This window comes from Ipomoea triloba, chromosome 1 (genome assembly GCF_003576645.1).
Source record: "Ipomoea triloba cultivar NCNSP0323 chromosome 1, ASM357664v1".
Classification (NCBI taxonomy): domain Eukaryota; kingdom Viridiplantae; phylum Streptophyta; class Magnoliopsida; order Solanales; family Convolvulaceae; genus Ipomoea; species Ipomoea triloba.
The window spans coordinates 6,577,474-6,589,410 of NC_044916.1; the positions used below are offsets into that span (position 1 = coordinate 6,577,474).

The following is an 11,937-nucleotide window of genomic DNA, read 5'->3' on the forward strand; positions in this document are numbered from 1 at the left end:
ATATAGTTCATTAGTGATAAAATTTGTTAAATATATCTGTAGTGGATATAATCCATCCATTATCATAGAGTGACTATATCTAGTTATCTACCGTACCACCAAAATAAAAATTGAAAGGTTAAATGTGGAGTCCTCAATAATTTTAAAAAATAGAGTCAACTATTACTGCATATAATTAGAAGACTTAAAATGTGATTATCCCTATATAAATCACATCCCTTGACTTACTCTCTGCATCTAGGGTAGTGGCCTACCCTGAAAACAATTTTATTTTTAATACAAAATTTTGGGTTTGATTAATAGCGATTTAAGCTGGGATTGAACTGTTTTTCAAAAAAAAAAAGAAAAAAAAAAAAAGAAAGAAAGAAAGAAAGAAAGAAAAAAAGAAGCTAAGCTGGGATTGAACTCGATTTCCCAGTGCCTATAATTAAGTTCACAAAAATTTATTAAAACCAACATTATATCATGCCATCCACTTGAATTACAGGTTTTTTTTTTTTTTTTTGGAGTACTACTGAGTCTATTACATTACAGTATCTGTCAATTCCTAACTACTTTATCAACCTACTGAAACACAAAGAGTTAATATCGTATCTACTAAAACTTAAACCCACGCCTCCCAAGTGAGAGTGTAACTTGATGCTACTAGACCATAAGGTCTTGGCTGAACCACAGTTTGTTAGTATGTTTGTTTGATGTGTTTTATCCTCAATCGTGCCTTAAGTCAAAAGAAAAGCATTAGGAATTTCTTAATGATAATAAGAACAACAACATAAGATGGGGACTAGGAAATTAAAGGACATCATATTCATATATAGTACTGGCAGATAGATATTTGTCAAGTTTGTGAATTTGGTGACAGGAGAGCAGGACGGATATAGTTAGGAGCATATATAGTTTGGGTGGGGTTTGAGTTGGTTCTGGGGATTGTCGGTTGCTAATGCAGTGAGAGAGTGGTTGAGGATCATGCTCATAAGAGGAAGGCGGTTGGGAGGGAGGTCACACTTTTCACCTCAACTTCCACCCCTATCTAGGAGTTGGTGATATGTAATTTTACTTCCACTAACATTCTAGAGTTAGGGTTCGATCTTCGTATTAAAGTTTGAATCTTATAACTATATTAGAGATTGGATTTCCTTGTGGAGATGAATTCTTTGTGTACAGAATCAACCACAAAGACGTACTGATTGAGAGATTCTTAAGTGACTTGTAATATGGAGTCAATTTCAAAATTATTGAAAATTTTTAATTAAGAGCGAGATTCATTTTATAATTATTACAAAATTGAAAGTTTAATAAGGCATTGCAATTCAAGGATAATTAAATTCAATTAAATCAAATCCCTAAGGATACATACATAGAAAAAAAAAAATCACTCCAATGCATTATTAATTAATCCAGAAGTTTCATTTAAGATTTGTTGTTATGGACGTCATTGAAGTTTTAAGTTTGGATTAAGTTTATTGTACACTATAGTTAATACTAATAATAAAATATAATGAATAAAATTTCATTATTTAGAGCAAATTAATAAAATGAAAAAGACCTCCGCTGTACTGAAGACTTTCAAATTAAATCTCCTTGATCATATAGTAAGACCTAGGTGCAGCCGTGCAGGCATCTAGGTGGTCTCATATCTAATCAAAAGTTTGAATTGATTTATTATATGAACCGACAAAATGGTTTAGCACATTTAATGATCTCATCACATTGTTGACAAGTGTATTGGACTAAAACAATCAATACACCTCAACTCTACGACCGATACAACGTTGTGTGGTTCACAAATTGTAGTGACAATATCTATGAAAAAAAAAGAGTAAACCAAACTTTCACATTAAAACAAAAAATAATAATAATAATAATAAAAGTACGTACTTTCAAGTACTTAATTATTTATGATGCGTGGAGTTATAAAACATGCACAAATGAGAATGTGTCACTACTATAGCGATCAAGGGGTATGTTGCACATACTAACGATTAAGGAAAATGCTTCTCACCCCTAGAATTATCACTCCTTATTAGTCACTTGATTAAAAAAAAGAAAAACTATTTATTTTTAATGATCATTGGTGAATTGGTTAATCAAATCATGAGCTAATAAGTAATCTACATATCCGATAAATAGATAACGCATCAAAGAGTGGTTGGTTAATAGAGAGTGATAATTGTAGAGGTCTTTAGCATGAGTCTAATATTAAATGTTATAAATTAATTATAAAAAATGCCATATGCTAACATTGTTTTTTAAAAAATAGTATAAAATATTACCAAAGCACCACTTGAGGCTACAATAGTTTACTATTACTCTGATCTTAAGAGCATTTTGGGTCGTGACTTGAGTATTGGATCTATATTATTGGTATATTCATAGATTGAGTCTATGTTACATGTATAATTCAAGATTGATTCTACACATGAGTATAACTTAGATAACTTAATTAAGAACTAAACATATCATTTTTCCAAAAAAAAAAATATAATTTCCCTTACAAATTAATAAAAAGCTAAAAGCAATCACACAAAAGTCACTTCACAAAGAACTCACGGACAAATAATAAAAATGCATATAATTCAATCAAAGGACATCTCAATCTATATTACGTGTATAATTTAGAGATCATCTTATTTTCTCTACTAATTAGATTTAAATTATTCCTCATGAACAAATAACTCCATAGAACCAACCCCTAGCATATGATCTTGATCACAAAGTACTCAATTTTTATTTTGAAACAGTAATAATTATATTTCAATTATAATATATTATTTATTTCTATATAATAACTTTACCAACGGTCTATCAAATGTTTCTAATTGGATAAAACCCATCATAAAATTCGATAATCGGGAATAATTTGGGCAATAAATACATGGATTAATAAATTGGATGATATATGAACCAACCGTTGGTGCCCTTTTGGTTCATAGAAAACAATTTATTTAATAGTTCAGTGGGGATATTTCGCGGTTATTGAAGAGTTTTTGTAAGTGTGATTAGGAAAGAGAATATGGGAGGAAAGAAAAAAAGGAGAAATGAAAAAAGAAATCAAAAGGAAATTCTGACAATTTAAAAAAAAAAAAACAGAAAAGTAATATAAAAGTCAGAGTGGCCGCCAGCTGGCGGCCACTCTGACTCGCCCCAGTAGGCGCATGTGGAACACGTGCCCGTTGGGGCGCGAAGCGCGCCCAAACGCGCACTTAATGCGTTTGTTTTTTTTTTTCTCCTTTTTTTTGACATGAACCAATAACTTGTAGGAGAGTTATTTCTTCTTCATTTGGCTTCCACATCAATTCACCTTTGCACCACCAAGTTAATAAACTGACATTATCCCCTAAATATGCATCAATGTGGATGCTCTTATACTTATATGTAAACCGTATATATAAAGGGTGGAGGGTGGGCCCCACCCAGCATGGGCCTTGGATGGGCAATAGCCCAACCTATCCTTGCTTAGGGTCGGCCCTACGTGCCCCTCACTTTCCTTGCTACCCCACCCATCCATGTATCTAGCACCATCACTGCTCACCCCTTCGTGCCCTACACGCATACATCACTTCCACCCCACACATCGCACGGGGGCAAGGCGCATCACAAGAAATTAGCATTGCCTAACTTAGGTCGAAAAAGCCTGATGGCACCTCCCGGTGCCCAATTTCACCTAATAGTGGGAGTTGGGAACCTTGTGAGGCGCCACCACCTCTTCTCTATTCAGGATAAACCAGCCTCGCCATCCACCGACACTACCCCTCAGGGTTTGACAGGGCCCATGACATCTAAGTGCACCCAGAGGCAACGCATTAGGTACCTAGTGGGGCTTGCCTAACCTTCCCTCCTCATTTCGCACTTGAGTACTCATTTTTCCCTCTTTCCCTTATCAAATCATAAATTCCATACCTCCCTGCCTTTTAACCCAAAACTTTATCCTTTTATACACTTTATACCTAATCCATTCAATCTTTGTGCTCACACCCCTTAACTTTGCTCCTTTGCCCAATTCACACCCCTAACTTTCTCCCATTCTTACATTGTTCCCCCAACAGTCCAACCTTACCAATGGGTTCCAATCATCCTCTGATCTGGACTTAATTAACCCATAGGAATTGAATTCTCTGGCCCAATTATCTTTGGACCCAAAGCCCATTCAATTCCCCCATCATGAGTCTCCCACTTTTTCTAGTTATCTAGACATCTAGCTAGATGAAGTAGTAAACACTTGCACCACTACCTCACATAACGTTTTCTATGTACACTCACTCATATAGTCATATGTTTGAACTTTTCCCGTTGTTCTACAATCATCCTTGATTTCCACTCTCCGCCTGGTGGGATCCAACTATTCTCTAGATCACTGGAGGCTCTAAACTAGGACCTCCCCACCCCCCCCCCCTAATCAAACATGTAACCCATGCCTTACCATGACTCTTACGACCTTACTTGTGGTGGTTCGCATGGTTTGCCTCGTGTGTGGATGTTAAGGCAAAACACCCTATTATACACATATTGGTACCTACCCTTGACATTACATGCCTTATCCTCCATAGATTTTTTCTGTGTTATCAATTCTGCCTCGGACCTACTCACGTACCCTTGGGTTGTCCTCAACCAAAGACAAAATAAACTTTTTGTCCCGCAGTGGCCAGTGGAGCGGGTTAGGGCCTAAAATTTTTGTCCTGTGAAATTGCAGGTCTCACAGGCTTGCGTGGGCCGCTAGTATATAATGAATCTTTTAAATCTTTGGAGTTGGTCCGCGAGCGTCCTTAACTTTAATTTGCTCATTACTCCAGTTTGCATCCCTAACACTCTTTCGTTCTTATTACATAGGTCTACTAAACCTTGTCCATGGGTTCCAATCATCCTATAAACATAATTAACCCTTGACCCTGACTTCCCTAGCCAATTGACTTTTGACCCAAAACCCATTCCCCCCTCTCTATCAAAATCTATTTATAACAAATACAAAAACTCTCATCCAAAGGACTTGTTGATAGTACCCCGGGGCTGGGTTGTATGAACAAAAAATAGTTGAGCGAACATGCATATTTAGTAGAAGCTCTAAAAAAACACTTAAACTTGCATTGTCTGAAAACTCCAAACAAAAAAAGCCACAATATCAGCCTTTCTTGATGCCATCGCCCAGATAAAGGAAGGCATAATACAAATCATTTTGAAAGTTAGGTAAAGTAGCGCACAACATATATAAACCCTTCTAAAGGTTAGTGTTCACAAGAAACAACATACTTTGAACACAATGATAAATTAGTGTACTTGTAACTAGAATGAAAACGATCCAGTTCCATTTGTGCAATAGTTTTTCAATTCTATGGGCAATTAATCCCTCAAGGTTTAGCATATTGCCATGATGATGTAGTAGTATTGCAGAACAATGATTATAGTATACTTCAAGTATTTTCATGTACTCCATCCTTATTTCTACTCCCTCACTTTTACTCCGTGACCTGATAATAAATGATTAGTTATTTTCATCATGTGAATTCCAAGGAAAACGTTAACATCAACATTTTGTGAGAATAAGTAAAAGTTAGGAGTATAATTTGAGAGTAAAAGTAATATTTTATTTTCAATGTGACTTTCAATATTTAGTTATAATTATATTAAATTTAATTCTCAAAAAAATTATATTAAATTTATCTGTCAATAATATGTACTTGACATTTTTACTTTTAAACTTTGAATTAATAGACATGCCAAACAAAACCTGAAACAGTAAATTTAGTCCCTCGATTAATTACTCTGTAATATGTAACATAAAAAGCTTAAAAATCTTAATCTTTTTAGGAGCACAAGTGCAATTTCATGACTTCCATTGGTTTTCAACCTAATACTTTTGATTCCTTAATTATAGAGTATAATGGAATTAGCCTATCTCAAGGTTAAAATCCTACTTGGTCATTGATAATTTCATAATTTATCCTTTTTTAACTAATAAATTCCCCCAACATTTTGAATGTATTATTCTATATCTTATCACCCTCAGCTCTTAACCATTTGTCTTCTAAAATATATAAGAGCTTCAATTCTCTCTCTCTCCCTCTCTCGGTTGGTCATTTGTCCCATTTTAGATGTTTCAATAGCACCCTTACTCCATCTTCTTCAATAATTATCATATCAATCATTGTTACGAGATAGCGAAATTAAGAATAGTCACTTTATTATATATAATATATCCACCTAACTAGATTTTGAAAGTAGAAATAAATACTTTTAAAAAACTAATTTGAATATATCTCTGTAACTGGAGATCAGAATTTAAAAGTATAACATCAAAGTCAAAAAAGCATTGAAATTACACGACTTTCCCTTTAAAATTAGAGTTTTAAGCTTTTGCTATTATCTTATCATCATGATTATCTTAGTCAAGCCAACCAAATATTCATGGGATTAGGTAGATTTGCCCTGCCTGTATCACTTGATTTTTGTTTAATTTGAATGTTTTTTCTTTCTTTTTCAATTTGATCCGTATTTATTACCATTTTGGAAGTTAAAAAATAATTAATTGTGTATTTCTACAACAACGTAATACACACATTTTGTATGTGTGTTTATTTGGTAAAAATTGGTTATCATATAACATCAGCCTATAATTCTCAGATATTAATATTTGGGAAGAGAACATTTACTTGGTTGTTGAATCTCAAATAGTAAATAAATTGGTTACAAGATAACATCACGGAATAGTCATCATCATTCTATTTTTAAATAATAATAATATAATAATAATAACAACAATAATAAAGTAAAGAATAAAATAAAATTGGCTAGTGCCAAATATTACGTCTGTAATTTCGTTATCATATAATAACACAACAACAAACATATGATCAGATGGCTCCTCAAAATCATCAAATATTCCCTAAAAGTTTTTTTTTTTTTGGGAACAATATTCCCTAAAAGTTTATTTACTGTCATAACTCATCACTCCATAGCCGATCATCCTCAATTAATTAAGTCATTAGAGAAATTACTATACGTTTTTACCTTTGAATTAATTTATTTGTTTATTCAATTGCACTAAAATAATATATAAACAAACATATAATAATCTTTCTTATTTGCATCGCATCTAGCTAGTTCCAGTTTGTCTGCCAAAAAACATATATAGGCCATGTTTGATAAATGACTGTTAGCTTATAGGGTTAGAGGTTATAACTAGTTGATAACATTAACTGATTGTAGAAATGTGTTTAGTTGATAGCTGTTTGGTATAATTTATTTTATGAAAAAGCTAATTGAAAAAGTTACTTTCAGTATCTTTTTGAATTTTAAATTTAGCATTTTGAAGTTACACAAAGTTGATTAACCAAACACTTATATTTATTTTTTAACAAAGTCAAATATTTAATAGTAGTCAAATAAGTCAAAATTGACTAACTATTTACCAAATAGGGCCATAATCTAATTTGCTTAAACCGAAACAGACATGAGATTAAGGAAATTAAGAAAAGAGTAATACTAATATTCTTTCATCGAAACATATATACATGAGAATAAGGAAATTAAAACTGAATAATGCTAAACACTCCTCTACTCTCGAAACTGAGATTAATAAAATTAAGAAAGAGTAAAATTAAGAAAGAGTAATGCTAAATACCGCAAATTATATTGTGGACCATGATCATAGCTGATATTGCAATTGTGTTGAACGGATACTGCAATTGTGTTGAAAAGATACTGCAGTTGTGTTGAAAGGAAACTGCAGTTGCACGGAACAAAGACCATGTTGAAAGGAAACTGCAGTTGCACGGAACAAAGACCATTCATCCGTTCAACACAACTACAGTATCTTTTCAACACAACTGCAGTATCCGTTCAACACAACTACAGTTCCAGATGGATGACCCAGCTACAGTTGGATGGATGATGGTCCACAGTATAACGACCGGCTAAATACTCTTCTGATCTGATCTACTTCCAAAATAGGCATGTGATTAAGGGTACTAATACTAAGAAAGAATAATGTTAGACACTCCACTTTTTACCGCATTTCTTTATCGCCTAAAACACCACCGCCATCATCTAACCATAGACCATAAGGTACTTTGCCACTATTCAACATCCTTTTATTGACTAAGACCTTTAATTGAGTAACATCAAGGAGGGATTCTAGGGGTAAAAACATACGGAAAGAAGCATTTCCAATAAGAAATAAATACAAAAATTGTCAATTCTTTCCATTTTTTTTTAAAGGAATTGAAATCTATAATAACTTGTAAAAGTTTGGATATGATTATCCAAAAATTCAACAAATATCATTGAATCTCCAGTCTAATGTGACTTGGTTGGAGGGTAGGATAGGGTGATTGGGCTTCCGAAACGACACCATATGGCTACTAACCATGAACGCCGTCACCCTCTCCGACACCCGAATCTCCTCCATTTTCAGTTCATGCAATCTCTTCACGTACTCCGGCACGTGCACTAGGTCCCACACCACCCCAACCCCGCCCGGCCTCAGCACTCTCACCACCTCCCCAACCACCCGCATCCGCTCCGCCGCCGCCGCCGCCGTCCTCGGCCCAAATTCCTTCCCCACCTTGTGCACGAACGCCGCCGACACCACCACGTCGAAGGCGCCGTCCCCGAACGGCACTCTCCGCGGGTCCCCCGCTCGACACGTCACGTACTCCTGCACCCCCTCCATACACGCGGTGCGGAGCGCCGCGAGGGACCGGGTCCCGGCCGGGTGTAAACCCACGACCCGACCCGACGACCCCGCTTTCTTCAACTGGAGAGCCACCGCGTTGAGCAGGATCCCCCGGTCGTCACACCCCAGATCCAGCGCGTGCTTCACCCACGCCCAGTCCCCCACGGCCCCCACCATCCGCTGCGCCATTTCCCACCGCAGCGACACGGAGGAGTAAAACATGTTCCCCGCCGCGTAAAACAAACACACCGCGGAAAGTGCGGTAACCGACCCCGTAAATCCCGCCGCGAATCTCGCCGCCCCCGAACTGCCCGGCACTAACCTCTCGAAAAACACGCAAATGGGCTCAAAGTAAACCAGGAAAACCACAGAGAGCGCCGAGAAGAACACCGCGTGGAGGACGAGGAAAACTGTCGTCTGCCAATCGTCGACGCCGTAAATCGCGTAGATCTGCGCACAATCTCTCCCGGTTTTCCCCATTCATCAATCTCTCTCAATCTGCACGCTTAATTCAACTAACACAGATAGATTCTTCAAGAACTGATATGATGGCAGAGTAAAATCCAAGCAATAAGGAAATGATTGGGTCCTGAAACTTACAGAACGGTGATACTATGTTTAGTACTAAGGATCATGTCGTCAACTTGTTTCTGGGATTTTGTCAGTTTCTTAGAATCCCAATGGCTTTTCTTTCTTTCTCAGTGGAGTGACGACTATCGGTATGGAGACGAGAGAGAATATGGAGCAGTAGAATGGCATTCATATAGATCAAGGACACAAGGGACCACATGAGATAATTATTTTGTATCATATATTAATATCCGTATTTCTTTATTATATATTCACTTTAAAAATTGTTAAATTTTAAAAAATACGAAGTATTATTTGTATTATTTATATATATTAAATTAGAAATGTATGTCAGTTAATTAATATATTAAGCATATGTATCTTTCAAAATATGGTATTTAATTAAAGAGAATAATTCGGTTTATATATCGAGGTAATACGATAAGATATATGATTAAATTTCTTTAAAGTGAGTATTGCGAATGGAGCAATGGAGGTTAATGAGTTTCTCATATGAGATATGACCGAATTTCGAGTTCGAATAAGAAGGGACTATAGTATGTAAAAATAAAGATAGTATATAATAGTTTGCTTATTATTAATTCAATTGATTTTTTCTATATACTTTATTTATTTACTTATATGTGTGTGTATTGCATAGTGCATTGAATCTAGGTACAGTGCAGCAGTGCTTCTGCTTGGTGTATCATAACATGCAAAACGTGAAGTTTCATTACATAAAATGTGAATAATCAGTTGATATAAGATGATTATTAATTTATTATAATCACCTTAATTGATTTGAATATGTAGACATGATATACAACACCAATATTATTCTATATATTTGACCAGTTATACGTTATATAAGAGTTAATAATAATGTTCGATGTTAGTGGATGTGGATTTCTTTGTCACCCAAATAATGTTGACGTTTACCTCACTTGTATTTTTTTTTAGTGTAATTTACTTTTCATACGTGGTTTGTGAGTTATGGAGTATTATATAGGAGAACAAATTATTCAATGCACGCCTACAAGTACCAAATGCAGGTTTCTCTCATCACCCAAATAATATTGAAATTTTAATAGGCATATAAAATATGGCAGCATATGTTTAGTAAATAGATTTTTTTAAAAATCAAAAAATTTTAACACTATTTTTCATTTCTTCATTTGGAAAATAGATTCCTATGTTTTCAACTTATTAACAAAGGAATTTGATTTTTTTTTTTAAATTTCCAAATACCAAAGCCCACATAATAACTTACATAACTTTATTTATAATCACCATTCCTATGAACTTTTACTTCACCTAAATAAGCTCAAGTTATTATTTATGCCAAGTAATAGTAATAATAATATTAAACAATAGTACAGTGATTACAACAACAATAACAAGTGACAACAACAACAAAAATGATGTTAAATTTAAAAAGATAAATGTTATTAGACTTTTTTTTTTCAAAATAAAATAATAAACAAGCTAAAAAGTTAATAATGTGTTGTAAAGGTTAAACTTGAAGTAATTATATAATAAAGTAATTTGAGTTCAAATCTTTTTAATAATATTTTCAAGTCTATTACATATACATAATACATAATGATGCAACAAATTGAATGATAATGTAGTCTGGTACACGACAATAAAAATGCAAAAAAGTATGCAACACTTCACTGGGTTTTTGCTTTTGTTTTGTTTTGTTTTGTTTTTTTTTTTCAATCATGATAATTTGTTGGACAGTTGGTTACGTACTTTTTGCCGATGTTTAGTACTTTTGATACTATTGTACACGATATTTTTCACGGTTCACAGTTTCTGGACTAATGATTATTGTTGTCAATGCTTTGGCACAATTTTGGTATTGTATCACATTATTCATTTCACATTTTGCACAGAGTTCCTTTTATACTCGATCTTTAGAATGTTTTAATTTTATTTTCTAATTTCATTTATGTACATAACTTTTCCATTCACATATTATATCGTGGACCAAGATCATCATGTGCATTGTGGACCTTGATCCATATTATACATATATAATTAGCATATTATGTCATTTCACTTTTAAAAGTGATATATAATTTTCAGTTATAATTGAATGTACATAATTTGTTAATAACTAAATGTACAAAATAAATGAATATACATAATTTATTAATTAAAAATACATAATATGTTAAATGTATGTACATAGTCTAGACCAGGGTTTATGATGCTTATGGTGCACCCGAACCCAGGATATATTGATTGTATAACAATACTACATATGAAAAAGGATAATTATATTTGTACAAAATAAAACGTGATCTCGCCATTAATTTTATTAAAGTAAAAAACCAAAAACAAAAAATCGTGACTCACTTTTTAAAAATCAATCAAAATATTTTACGTTATACAATGTAATAGTATAAGTAATAATAATAAATAAATAAATGAGATCAATAGAAGGTAGTAATCTTTATTCAAATTAAACTAATAATTTTGAATGTTTTGACTATATTTTTAAACTTATAAGTATTGTGCTGTAACCTACAAATTCTCAAAATCTTAATTAAAATAAAAGAAAATCTTTGTAATATAAATTACTTTTTTTTTTTGTCTGTTTTTCCCCCCTAATACAGTCCTAGTCTACTCCATCATCTTATTTTTTTAGTGCAGTTGAAAATAAGTATAGTAGTTCATTCTCACCCTTTTGT

At 33.7% G+C, this 11,937-nt stretch overlaps 1 protein-coding gene across 2 annotated transcripts; it reads right to left on the reverse strand.

Annotated features, from left to right (window-relative positions):
* Nucleotides 1–8,182: 8,182 nt before the first annotated feature.
* On the reverse strand, nt 8,183–9,412 carry LOC115999106. Of its 2 annotated transcripts, none has more exons than XM_031238886.1 (2): nt 9,269–9,412; nt 8,183–9,173 (listed from the first exon to the last, which is right to left on the reverse strand). In XM_031238886.1, the coding sequence occupies exon 2, from the start codon at nt 9,146–9,148 to the stop codon at nt 8,264–8,266; it is 885 nt and encodes a 294-aa protein (XP_031094746.1). In that variant the 5' UTR covers nt 9,149–9,173; nt 9,269–9,412; the 3' UTR covers nt 8,183–8,263. The 2 variants fall into 2 exon arrangements, with proteins under 2 accessions (XP_031094746.1, XP_031094737.1); XM_031238877.1 differs by having other exon boundaries at nt 8,183–9,183.
* Between the last annotated feature and the right edge of the window lie 2,525 nt (nt 9,413–11,937).

Bases quoted from the DNA above. Each gene is read 5' to 3' on its own strand.
- LOC115999106 (XM_031238886.1), bottom strand. From the start codon at position 9,148: ATGGGGAAAACCGGGAGAGATTGTGCGCAGATCTACGCGATTTACGGC.